The 14,154-nt window shown below is 44.6% G+C and overlaps 2 protein-coding genes across 2 annotated transcripts in view; both read left to right on the top strand.

The window, feature by feature from the left end:
• The window catches only part of prss12 (serine protease 12), a 62,089-nt gene extending 57,727 nt beyond the window's left edge, over positions 1-4,362 (top strand). Inside the window, exons 8-9 of the mRNA XM_045213900.1 lie at positions 2,720-3,015; positions 3,761-4,362. Coding sequence (XP_045069835.1) covers positions 2,720-3,015; positions 3,761-4,071 — 607 coding nt within the window. The 3' untranslated portion in view covers positions 4,072-4,362. The remainder of the gene's footprint in view (positions 1-2,719; positions 3,016-3,760) is intronic.
• An 8,428-nt stretch (positions 4,363-12,790) lies between these two features.
• Positions 12,791-14,154, top strand: part of mettl14 (methyltransferase 14, N6-adenosine-methyltransferase subun) — a 59,481-nt gene continuing 58,117 nt past the window's right edge. The window contains exon 1 of the mRNA XM_045213899.1: positions 12,791-13,014. Within this exon, the coding sequence (XP_045069834.1) occupies positions 12,949-13,014 (66 nt within the window). The 5' untranslated portion in view covers positions 12,791-12,948. The remainder of the gene's footprint in view (positions 13,015-14,154) is intronic.

Consider the following 14,154-nt stretch of genomic DNA (forward strand, 5'->3'; position numbering starts at 1 on the left):
TAACATGAATGTAAACACATTTGTGAACACAATTTGAGAGAAATCAGCTTTTTGTGCATATGGAACATTTCTGGGATCTTTAATTTCAGCTCATGAAACATGGGACCAACACTTTACATGTTGCGTTTATATTTTAGTTCAGTGTATATATGATTCAGATAAAGATATAGAAAGTCATTCAACCTAATATGATCAATTAAATGTCTAGATTAGTGAATTGCTGTATGTCTGGGTTTTATTGTTAAGCCTTGTCCTGGACTCAAACACATTTTCACAATCTCTATTGAACTTATTTTGGGTCCAGGATTAGGTTTAATCTGTATGTGTCCGGGAAACCAGCCCTTGAAGCACTTTATAATTTAGAATAGAGATTATAGAATTGTTTCTACAGTTGACTGATCAGGTTCAGATATTCCCCTGTTTCTACAGTTGACTGATCAGGTTCAGATATTCCCTGTTTCTACAGTTGACTGAACAGGTTCAGATATTCCCTGTTTCTACAGTTGACTGATCAGGTTCAGATATTCCCCTGTTTCTACAGTTGACTGATCAGGTTCAGATATTCCCCTGTTTCTACAGTTGACTGATCAGGTTCAGATATTCCCCTGGTTCTACAGTTGACTGATCAAGTTCAGATATTCCCTGGTTCTACAGTTGACTGATAAGGATCAGATATTCCCTGTTTCTACAGTTGACTGATCAGGTTCAGATAAATATTAAAGGGGAAATCTGGGACTGGGACATCCATTTACGGGATGGCTGTTTTGTTGTTCGAATCCTAGATTGTCCCTTTAAACTAGTGCCGTTTTAACAGGCCATTATTACAGATTTATCTGGATTTTTTTGTTGGTATTCTGTCTCTCACTGTTCAAATAAACCTACCATTAAAATTATAGACTGATCACGTCTTTGTCAGTGGGCAAACGTACAAAATCAGCAGGGGATCAAATACTTTTTTCCCCTCACTGTATCTCTGCAGGCAAACACTCACAGTCTAAATTGGGTACTTCCGAGTTTGAAGAGTGTCACCTTTCAATACTGCTGACAGAAATAGAGATGGTACTCACACACACATAGAAGCATTCACACACACACACACACACTCAGATGTAGACACAGGAATATGGAGATGGTATCGTCACCCCTAAAGATACAACAGGTCAACTAACCACAGATCTAGAGAACAACTAGATATTCTATCAGTTAGGAAAGCAAACGGTCTGTCACCCAGAATAGGAGAGAATATGTTCTGTTAAATGTGTTCTGCTCTGGGATGATCACTCTGTGTGTGTGTGTGTGTGTGTGTACCTGTATGTGTGTGTGTGTGTGTATGAGCTCTATCTGTGGTGTGGTTGAAAGTTCTGCCAGGGAAGTGCGTAGGATTCCCAGGTTCAAGTTCTGTTTCCGGAACGATCTGTGTTTGTAACAGGAGACAGGGTTTGGCAGGAAGGCTCTTCTGCTCCTCTCTTCTCCTCTTCTCTCTCCTCTCTCCTCCCTCCTCTCTCCTCTCTCCTCCCTCCTCTCCTCTCCTCTCTCCTCTCCTCTCTCCTCTCCTCTCCTCTCCTCTCCTCTCCTCTCCTCTCCTCTCCTCTCCTCTCCTCTCCTCTCCTCTCCTCTCCTCTCCTCTCCTCTCCTCTCCTCTCCTCTCCTCTCTCTCCTCTCCTCTCCTCTCCTCTCCTCTCTCCTCTCTCCTCTCTCCTCTCTCCTCTCTCCTCTCTCCTCTCTCCTCTCTCCTCTCTTCTCTCTTCTCTCTTCTCTCTTCTCTCTTCCCTCTCCTCACCTCTCCTCTCCTCTCTCCTCTCTCCTCTCTCCTCTCCTCTCCTCTCTCCTCCAGGTACATTTCCATTTTAATCAGTTAGCAGACGCTCTTATAAAGAGCCACTTACAGGAGTAATTAGGGTTAAGTGCCTTGCTCAAGGGCACATCGACAGATTTTTCACCTAGTCATCTCGGGGATTCAAACTGGCGCAACGCTCTTAACCACTTAACCTGCCACCCCCAAACTAAAATTCTCCTCCAGGTATGGGAACAGAACTAAACAGATCTACCAAACTGTAAAACTCTCCTCCCTCCTCCAGGTATGGGAACAGAACTAAACAGATCTACCAAACTGTAAAACTCTCCTCCCTCCTCCAGGTATGGGAACAGAACTAAACAGATCCACCAAACTGTAAAACTCTCCCCTCTCCTCCAGGTATGGGAACAGAACTAAACAGATCTACCAAACTGTAAAACTCTCCTCCCTCCTCCAGGTATGGGAACAGAACTAAACAGATCCACCAAACTGTAAAACTCTCCTCTGTCCTCCAGGTATGGGAACAGAACTAAACAGATCTACCAAACTGTAAAACTCAACCTCTGTCCTCCAGGTATGGGAACAGAACTAAACAGATCCACCAAACTGTAAAACTCTCCTCTGTCCTCCAGGTATAGGAACAGAACTAAACAGATCTACCAAACTGTAAAACTCAACCTCTGTCCTCCAGGTATGGGAACAGAACTAAACAGATCTACCAAACTGTAAAACTCAACCTCTGTCCTCCAGGTATGGGAACAGAACTAAACAGATCTACCAAACTGTAAAACTCTCCTCTGTCCTCCAGGTATGGGAACAGAACTAAACAGATCTACCAAACTGTAAAACTCTCCTCTGTCCTCCAGGTATGGGAACAGAACTAAACAGATCTACCAAACTGTAAAACTCTCCCCTCTCCTCCAGGTATGGGAACAGTACTAAACAGTACAAGGTGAGGGTTGGGGACTACCATTCTCTGGTTCCAGAGGAGTTTGAGGAGGAGTACGCCGTCGATCAGATCATCCTGCACCCTAGCTACCGTGCCCATAGCAATGACTATGACCTGGCGTTGGTGCGTCTGTCGCCGGGCGTGGCGGGGAAGGGCCGGGGCCGCTGCGTGACGTTCAGTCGGAACGTCCTGCCCGCCTGCCTGCCGCTCCGCAAGGAGAGAGTCCTGAAACAGGCTTCCAACTGTCACATCACAGGCTGGGGGGACACAGGTGAGGGGAGGGGAGGGGAGGGGAGGGGAGTGGGGAGGGGAGGGGAGGGGAGAGTGGTGCGGTGCTGTGCTGGTGTGGTGTGGTGTGGTGTGGTGTGGTGTGGTGTGGTGTGGGGAGGGGAGGGGAGGGGAGAGGAGGGGAGAGTGGTGCGGTGCGGTGCGGTGCTGTGCTGTGCTGTGGTGTGGTGCGGTGTGTGAAAGAGAGAGATCTTGGTTTAGTCAGAAGAACAGAGAGCTGACACATCTGTTAGTGATGCTATACTGTCATAATGACATCATCACTCACACCAGCGTTCAAACAGACACTGACCAGCTTGACGCTCACACAGAGTTCACTAATGACTGTTTAGTTCACTAATGACTGTTTAGTTCACTAATGGCTGTTTAGTTCACTAATGACTGTTTGGTTTGTCTATCTGATAGAGAAGATTAAAGGACCAGTGGAATGTTAATTGTCCAGTGGAATGTTAATTGTCCAGTGGAATGTTAATTGTCCAGTGGAATGTTAATTGTCCAGTGGAATGTTAATTGTCCAGTGGAATGTTAATTGTCCAGTGGAATGTTAATTGTCTATCTGATAGAGCAGATTAAAGGACCAGTGGAATGTTAATTGTCCAGTGGAATGTTAATTGTCCAGTGGAATGTTAATTGTCTATCTGATAGAGCAGATTAAAGGACCAGTGGAATGTTAATTGTCCAGTGGAATGTTAATTGTCTATCTGTGTGTGTATATGTGTGTCCTCCAGGTCGGTCCTACTCTAAGACCCTCCAGCAGGCTCCTCTCTCCCTTCTCCCCCGTCGTCACTGCCAACAGCGTTACCATGGAGCCTTCACTAGCCGCATGCTCTGTGCCGGGACAGACAGCCAATCAGAGCGCCGCGTGGACAGTTGCCGTGGGGACAGCGGCGGCCCGTTGGTGTGTGAGCGTCCGGGCGGAGGGTGGGTAGTGTACGGTGTGACATCATGGGGTCACGCCTGTCGCATGCAACACTCACCTGGCGTCTACACTAAAGTCTCCGCCTTCACACCCTGGATACACAAGGTGATTGGACAATGAGAGGGATACAGGAACTGTATCTCTAAGGTGATTGGACAATGGGAGGAATACAGGAAGTGGATCTGCAAGGTGATTGGACAATGGGATAGGGGCATGAAGGGACGACAGCCAATGTGAGACAGTGGTAGATAACGGACTGGCCAATTGAGAAGGACTATATTTGGAGCTTGTGATTTGATTGGTCAGTGAAAGTGGTTTCAAACCAGTTGAAAGGCTTGACCAATCTCCCCCCTGTCTCTCTTTCATAACCACCCCTCCCTCCTTTTTCTTCTCTCTCTTCCTCCTCTTCCCTCTCTCCTCTCCTCTACACAACCTGAATCCTCTTCCTCCTCTCCTCTCCTCTCCACAACCTGAATCCTCTTCCCTCTCTCCTCTCCTCTCCTCTCCACAACCTGAATCCTCTTCCCTCTCTCCTCTCGTCTACACAACCTGAATCCTCTTCCCTCTCTCCTCTCCACAACCTGAATCCTCTTCCCTCTCTCCTCTCCTCTCCTCTCCTCTCCACAACCTGAATCCTCTTCCCTCTCTCCTCTCCTCTCCTCTACACAACCTGAATCCTCTTCACTCTCTCCTCTCCTCTCCTCTACACAACCTGAATCCTCTTCCCTCTCTCCTCTCCTCTACACAACCTGAATCCTCTTCCCTCTCTCCTCTCCTCAACCTGAATCCTCTTCCCTCTCTCCTCTCCTCTCCACAACCTGAATCCTCTTCCCTCTCTCCTCTCCTCTACACAACCTGAATCCTCTTCCCTCTCTCCTCTCCTCTCCTCTCCACAACCTGAATCATCTTCCCTCTCTCCTCTCCTCTCCTCTCCACAACCTGAATCCTCTTCCCTCTCTCCTCTCCTCTCCTCTACACAACCTGAATCCTCTTCCCTCTCTCCTCTCCTCTCCTCTCCACAACCTGAATCCTCTTCCCTCTCTCCTCTCCTCTCCTCTACACAACCTGAATCCTCTTCATCAGCGCTTGTTTTATTTAACCCTTTGAGGTAACACTATTTTGTTTTCCCAGATTCAGGTTAAGTCAACTCCTGGTTTGAAACACTCAGTGGGATATTCTGAACTAGACTTAATCTGAAGCCTTTACTGTATTAACTAGGAACCAAACGGAACCAAACCGGGAGGGACCTAGCTGACGTCGTCTATTATCAACAAAATGTTTTGCTAGGCTTTTCTACAGTGTGGACTAATGAACACGCCCCCAGACAACCAGTCTTCAATGTTCCATTGTTCTACGAATGACCTTATGGTCCTCTGTAGCTCAAAGCGTCTGCTAAATGGCATATTATTATATTATTATTATTATGAAAGAAACTACAGGCGCAGCACGTTGTTGTTGACGTCACACTCCTAAGGAATGATGGGGACCACAGCATGGAAAGGACTATGTACTGAATACACACACACACACACACACACACACACACGACAACATTACCGAGCGCTATCTCTTAGTACTATAAAGGTGAAGGTGGAGACTTTTCACTGTCTAGTCTACACCTGTCGTTTACGAAGCATGTGACTGATACAATCTGATTTGGTTTGTTGTTGTTTAATGTTCAGTTGTTATTTGATCCAACCTCCGAGTCCGACAGCTAAACTGTTTATCAAACAGATTCAGATGGCACCCTATTCCCTATATAGTGCACTACTTTAGACCAGAGAATGGCACCCTATTCCCTATATAGTGCACTACTTTAGACCAGAGCCCTATGACACCCTATTCCCTATATAGTGCACTACTTTAGACCAGAGCCCTATGGCACCCTATTCCCTATATAGTGCACTACTTTAGACCAGAGCCCTATGACACCCTATTCCCTATATAGTACACTACTTTAGACCAGAGAATGGCACCCTATTCCCTATATAGTGCACTACTTTAGACCAGAGAATGGCACCCTATTCCCTATATAGTGCACTACTTTAGACCAGAGAATGGCACCCTATTCCCTATATAGTGCACTACTTTAGACCAGAGAATGGTACCCTATTCCCTATATAGTGCACTACTTTAGACCAGAGAATGGCACCCTATTCCCTATATAGTGCACTACTTTAGACCAGAGAATGGAACCCTATTCCCTATATAGTGCACTACTTTAGACCAGAATATGGCACCCTATTCCCTATATAGTGCACTACTTTAGACCAGAGAATGGAACCCTATTCCCTATATAGTGCACTACTTTAGACCAGAGAATGGCACCCTATTCCCTATATAGTGCACTACTTTAGACCAGAGAATGGCACCCTATTCCCTATATAGTGCACTACTTTAGACCAGAGAATGGCACCCTATTCCCTATATAGTGCACTACTTTAGACCAGAGAATGGCACCCTATTCCCTATATAGTGCACTACTTTAGACCAGAGCCCTATGGCACCCTATTCCCTATATAGTGCACTACTTTAGACCAGAGCCCTATGGCACCCTATTCCCTATATAGTGCACTACTTTAGACCAGAGCCCTATGGCACCCTATTCCCTATATAGTGCACTACTTTAGACCAGAGCCCTATGGCACCCTATTCCCTATATAGTGCACTACTTTAGACCAGAGCCCTATGGCACCCTATCCCCTATATAGTGCACTACTTTAGACCAGAGCCCTATGACACCCTATTCCCTATATAGTACACTACTTTAGACCAGAGCCCTATGACACCCTATTCCCTATATAGTGCACTACTTTAGACCAGAGCCCTATGACACCCTATTCCCTATATAGTACACTACTTTAGACCAGAGCCCTATGACACCCTATTCCCTATATAGTGCACTACTTTAGACCAGAGAATGGCACCCTATTCCCTATATAGTGCACTACTTTAGACCAGAGAATGGCACCCTATTCCCTATATAGTGCACTACTTTAGACCAGAGAATGGCACCCTATTCCCTATATAGTGCACTACTTTAGACCAGAGAATGACACCCTATTCCCTATATAGTGCACTACTTTAGACCAGAGAATGGCACCCTATACCCTATATAGTGCACTACTTTAGACCAGAGAATGGCACCCTATTCCCTATATAGTGCACTACTTTAGACCAGAGAATGGCACCCTATTCCCTATATAGTGCACTACTTTAGACCAGAGAATGGCACCCTATTCCCTATATAGTGCACTACTTTAGACCAGAGAATGGCACCCTATTCCCTATATAGTGCACTACTTTAGACCAGAGAATGACACCCTATTCCCTATATAGTGCACTACTTTAGACCAGAGAATGGCACCCTATACCCTATATAGTGCACTACTTTAGACCAGAGAATGGCACCCTATTCCCTATATAGTGCACTACTTTAGACCAGAGCCCTATGACACCCTATACCCTATATAGTGCACTACTTTAGACCAGAGCCCTATGACACCCTATACCCTATATAGTGCACTACTTTAGACCAGAGCCCTATGGCACCCTATTCCCTATATAGTGCACTACTTTAGACCAGAGCCCTATGACACCCTATTCCCTATATAGTGCACTACTTTAGACCAGAGCCCTATGACACCCTATTCCCTATATAGTGCACTACTTTAGACCAGAGCCCTATGACACCCTATTCCCTATATAGTGCACTACTTTAGACCAGAGCCCTATGACACCCTATTCCCTATATAGTGCACTACTTTAGACCAGAGCCCTATGACACCCTATTCCCTATATAGTGCACTACTTTAGACCAGAGCCCTATGACACCCTATTCCCTATATAGTGCACTACTTTAGACCAGAGCCCTATGACACCCTATTCCCTATATAGTACACTACTTTTGACCAGTAGTGTGATGCATAGGGAATATAGTGCCATTGTCTCCATGTACTTTATCCTTGTTGTGTACTTGTATACTTTCGTACTTGTAGTATCGTGTTTCTTAGTAGTAATCTTTCTCTGTCAGATGATTGGTTAATAGGAACAGCACACCAGTATGTAATGTTAGGTCTTGCGTTGTTTCTTGTTGTGTTATTTAAACTCATCCAGTAGTTTTGTGACTGTTAGTGTTGCTATGGTGACGGACCGATCAGGTTTTCAAACCCCGGGTCGTCACCGTTTTGAGAGATAACATCCCAAGGCTTTAGTTCAGAGGCACTAGCAACTGGTCTTCAGGTGTTCTCAGGCAAGGCTACTCGCCGAGGTCTCTAGTGGGAGACCAGGGTTCAGATCCTATCCTGCTCAGTGCACTACATAAGGAATAGGGTGCCATTTGGGCCAGGGTTCAGATCCTATCCAGCTCAGTGCACTACATAAGGAATAGGGTGCCATTTGGACCAGGGTTCAGATCCTATCCTGCTCAGTGCACTACATAAGGAATAGGGTGCCATTTGGACCAGGGTTCAGATCCTATCCTGCTCAGTGCACTACATAAGGAATAGGGTGCCATTTGGACCAGGGTTCAGATCCTATCCTGCTCAGTGCACTACATAAGGAATAGGGTGCCATTTGGGACACTACATAAGGAATAGGGTGCCATTTGGGACACTACATAAGGAATAGGGTGCCATTTGGGACACTACATAAGGAATAGGGTGCCATTTGGGACACTACATAAGGAATAGGGTGCCATTTGGGGCACTACATAAGGAATAGGGTGCCATTTGGGACACTACATAAGGAATAGGGTGCCATTTGGGACACTACATAAGGAATAGGGTGCCATTTGGGACACTACATAAGGAATAGGGTGCCATTTGGGGCACTACATAAGGAATAGGGTGCCATTTGGGACACTACATAAGGAATAGGGTGCCATTTGGGACACTACATAAGGAATAGGGTGCCATTTGGGATGCAAACCCCCGTCTGTGTTGACTCAATGTACTGTTGCCTCATAAAACTAGGATTTTGTAAGAACTTTGTGTGTGTTTTTGACTGTCTAACGGTTATCTGATCTCTCATCTCGTATCATTTAGGATCCTAACACATCCAAACACTTCCTGTTATATATATAATTTAGGATCCTAACACATCCAAACACTTCCTGTTATATCATTTAGGATCCTAACACATCCAAACACTTCCTGTTATATCATTTAGGATCCTAACACATCCAAACACTTCCTGTTATATCATTAAGGATCCTAACACATCCAAACACGTCCTGTTATATCATTTAGGATCCTAACACATCCAAACACTTCCTGTTATATCTTTTAGGATCCTAACACATCCAAACACTTCCTGTTATATCATTTAGGATCCTAACACATCCAAACACTTCCTGTTATATCATTTAGGATCCTAACACATCCAAACACTTCCTGTTATATCATTTAGGATCTTAACACATCCAAACACTTCCTGTTATATCATTTAGGATCCTAACACATCCAAACACTTCCTGTTATATCATTTAGGATCCTAACACATCCAAACACTTCCTGTTATATCATTTAGGATCCTAACACATCCAAACACTTCCTGTTATATCATTTAGGATCCTAACACATCCAAACACTTCCTGTTATATCATTTAGGATCCTAACACATCCAAACACTTCCTGTTATATCATTTAGGATCCTAACACATCCAAACACTTCCTGTTATATCATTTAGGATCCTAACACATCCAAACACTCCTGTCAGAATACAAGCTACTCCTCTCTTCCTGTTGTTAAATGTCTCTCTCTCTCTCTCTCTTGCCCCCCCTCTGTCTCTATAACTTGCGCCCCCCCTCCATCTCTCTCTCTTGCCCCCCTCCATCTCTCTCTCTCTTGCCCCCCTCCATCTCTCTCTCTCTCTTGCCCCCCTGTCTCTATAACTTGCCCCCCCTCCATCTCTCTCTCTCGCCCCCCCCCTCTCTCTCTTGCCCCTTTGTCTCTATAACTTGCCCCCCTCCATCTCTCTCTCTCTCTTGCCCCCCCTCTGTCTCTATAACTTGCGCCCCCCCGTCTCTATAACTTGCCCCCCTCCATCTCGCTCTCTCTCTTGCCCCCCATCTGTCTTTATAACTTGCGCCCCCTCCATCTCTCTCTCTCTCTCTTGCCCCCCTCCATCTCTGTCTCTCTCTCCTGCCCCCCCTGTCTCTATAACTTTTAGTATCTACTGTTAGTCTGAACAACAAACCTATCTTAGTTCTCTCTCTAACAGGTAGCACAGCCCTGTCAAATAATACCTTGTGGAATGACAGTCATTATGTGTGTGTGTGTTTCCTGAATAAGCAGACATGTTGACATGACACACAGTTCAGAGCTTTGGCTGGGACAAACAGGCCTTTATGTTACACACACCTCACTAGGGTGTGATAGACAGGCCAATGTTCACAGCAGTGTTACGGACAGAACACCTTCAAAACATCCTTCCATCTCTCCCTTCATCTCTCCATCTAACCCTCTCTCCCTCCATCTCTCCATCTAACCCACTCTCCCTCCATCTCTCCCTCCATCTCTCCATCTAACCCACTCTCCCTCCATCTCTCCATCTAACCCTCTCTCCCTCCATCTCTCCATCTAACCCTCTCTCCCTCCATCTCTCCATCTAACCCTCTCTCCATCTCTCCCTCCATCTCTCCATCTAACCCACTCTCCCTCCATCTCTCCATCTAACCCTCTCTCCCTCCATCTCTCCCTTCATCTCTCCATCTAACCCTCTCTCCCTCCATCTCTCCATCTAACCCACTCTCCCTCCATCTCTCCCTTCATCTCTCCATCTAACCCTCTCTCCCTCCATCTCTCCATCTAACCCTCTCTCCCTCCATCTCTCCATCTAACCCTCTCTCCCTCCATCTCTCCATCTAACCCTCTCTCCATCTCTCCCTCCATCTCTCCATCTAACCCTCTCTCCCTCCATCTCTCCATCTAACTCTCTATCCCTCCATCTCTCCCTCCATCTCTCCATCTAACCCTCTCTCCCTCCATCTCTCCATCTAACCCTCTCTCCCTCCATCTCTCCATCTAACCCTCTCTCCCTCCATCTCTCCATCTAACTCTCTATCCCTCCATCTCTCCATCTAACCCTCTCTCCCTCCATCTCTCCCTCCATCTCTCCCTCAATCTCTCCATCTAACTCTCTATCCCTCCATCTCTCCATCTAACCCTCTCTCCCTCCATCTCTCCATCTAACCCTCTATCCCTCCATCTCTCTCTCTTTCAAATCACTACCATAAAATGTTTTACATTTTACATTTTCGTCATTTAGCAGATGCTCTTATCCAGAGCGACTTACAAATTGGTAACCTTTTTAATGACCTTAGATCAGTGTAATGGATGCACGCACGACTGTAAGTCGCTTTGGATAAAAGCTTCTGCTAAATGGCATATCATATTATTATTATATAGTATATTATCAGTGTCTAGGGCCAAACTTCATCCTTCTATGTAAAGCAATAGCTGGGTCATTCCATGAAATGACTGCCTTTTGTGTCCCTTTGATATTTTAAGTAGTTTAAAAGCCTGTTATGTTCAACGCAGTGCCCTTTTAATATAGACCACGTGGAGAATTCAATATATCAGATTTTTTATATCAACAAAGACTTGCTAAAGTGCGAAAATTCCGCATTTTGACATGTCCCTCCGTGCACTGTGTGACTTCCAGGAAGATTTTAACCCACTTAACCCCAAAATATCTCAAAGTTTTCACCGTAGTTATTTTGTTCCTTTGACATTGTCATTTATGAAGATTATTTTTTATTTCATGTGAGTAGTGATTCATTTTAAGATACTGTTGGGAATGGACTCGTAAGTAAGCATTTCACTGTAAAGTCTACACCTGTTGTATTTAGCGCATGTGACCAATACAAATGTATTTGAATTGTTTTATTAAAATTCATTAAAATGTCCCTTATTTTAAGGTCAACCCTGTTATGTGAACTGAACTCTCATTTTAATATTAATAATTTTAATATTGAACACTTAATCAGAGTAAAAGCAGGTGAGCTGGTCTTTTTGGCCATTTTCTGGTGTTTTGTGTTGGAAAACTGAGTGGGTCGAGCATCACACGCCAACCCTGTTACCCATCGATAGACAGGCTAGAAATGTTTTAAACATCTAACGTTAGCTATGTGTTTGCCTCAACTTAAGGTAGCTATTAGCATAACGAACATATTACCTAGCAAACTATCACGCCTTGTGTTTTATTGTTTACAAAACGACTGGATTCTTCTAAAGTGAGCTAATGTAACTTGCTGCTAGCTAGCTGACTAGCTAACAATCGTAGTTTACTGTAAATGTTGTTGTATTTGCTATGTGACAGTGGAGCTAGGACAATTGATCTTGATTGGGTTGAGTGGAAAAAGCTAACATTAACTAGTTACCCATAGATAGACAGGCTAGAAATGTTTTAACAATTATTATTTTTTTGTGAAGCTTGCATTCAATTGCCCCTCCCTGTTGAACAACCCTGCTCCTAGATCACAAGCAGATTACAACAGAGGTTTCTGTGATCTTGGCTGCATCCCAATAATCTCTCTTTCCTCCTGAAGTCCACACCTTCACTACTGCCCACAACATCTGAAAAGCATTTGGATCGGTAGAGGCATGGGGCTAGAGGAAGTTTACGCCACTTTGGGCGGAAGGAGAGAGAATTGAGACAAAGCCCCTATTTTTTGACGATCATTATTCAAGTGCGTTCACACAGTGGAATAACGTGACACGACACCACCATCTTGTGGTCGCCCGTCTACTCATTGAAACCAGCAGGAAGAGGGACGCGATGTCTTCTGTCGTTGGAGGAGGACACAACAGTGACGCAAATCACAAGCGCAGCAGTCGCGCCGGTCGACGTCATCAGAAGGCGATTAAACGTTCATGTTTTCGAGGGAAGTTAGCTTTTTCCCCGACCCCTCCCACCAGAAAACAGTTTTTCAAGCATTTTGTAAACTAACGAAATACTTTATAAAACTATCACCGAACCACCGATAAAAAGAAATGAATAGTCGCCTACAGGAAATACGGGAAAAGCAGAAGCTGCGACGCCAGCTTCTAGCTCAACAGGTAGCTATAGCTAGGATACTAGCTAGCAAGCTAACATGCGTTGTCTTGTTTACAAGCGAGCTTTTAGCCTGGGGAAGATGCTATGTATCTAGATACTTAACTACTGTGAACGTAGCTTGTTAGTTGACTAACATTCGTAGCTAATGTAGACATCTAACGTTAGCTATGTGTTTGGCTTAACTTAAGGTAGCTATTGGCGTAACGAACATATTACCTAGCAAACTAACACGCCTTGTGTTTCTTGCTTACAAACGACTGGATTCTTCTAAAGTGAGCTAATGTAACTTGCTGCTAGCTACCAGTCGTAGTTACTGTAAATGTTGTTGTATTTGCTATGTGACAGTGGAGCTAGGACAATTGATCTTGATTGAGTGGAAAAAGCTAACATTAACTAGTTAAACAGCGCATGATAGTAGACCAAGTATCTTTAACAACTCAGAATAGGTACGTTAGCTAGCTATTGTTCGCCCTAGACATTAGTTATACTGTTATGATGTAATAGAGCATTTGTGCATACTTTGTAGTTTGCTAACAGAGTGATCCCTTCTAGCTGATCCAGGATCTCGGTGCATTAGAGGCCTCTAACGCCCAAAAAGCTCAGATTCAAACTCCTATTAACCAGCTCTGCAAGCGTTAATGTCAAAATGTGTTGATCACCAAATATGGAGTTTCGCTGAGAAACTATCTTCATTTTCTCCTGTTACGCCGGTATATATACTGAACAAAAATATAAATGCAACATGTAAAGTCCCATGTTTCATGAGCTGAAATGAAACATCCCAGAAATGTTCCATATGCACCAAAAGCTTATTCATCTCAAATTGTGCACACATTTGCTTACATCCCTGTTAGTGAGCATTTTTCCTTTGCCAAGATAATCCATCCACCTGACAGGTGTGGCATATCAAGAAGCTGATTAAACAGTATGGTCATTACACAGGTGCACCTTGTGCTGGGGACAATAAAAGGCCACTCTAAAATGTGCAGTTTTCTAACAACACAATGCCACAGATGTCTCAAGTTGAGGGAGCATGCACGAATGTCCACCAGAGCTGTTGACTTCTCTACCATAAGCCGCCTCCAACGTTGTTTTAGAGAATTTAGCAGTATGTTCAACTGGCCTCACAACCGCAGACCACA

This window comes from Coregonus clupeaformis, unplaced genomic scaffold, assembly GCF_020615455.1.
Source record: "Coregonus clupeaformis isolate EN_2021a unplaced genomic scaffold, ASM2061545v1 scaf0170, whole genome shotgun sequence".
Taxonomy (NCBI): domain Eukaryota; kingdom Metazoa; phylum Chordata; class Actinopteri; order Salmoniformes; family Salmonidae; genus Coregonus; species Coregonus clupeaformis.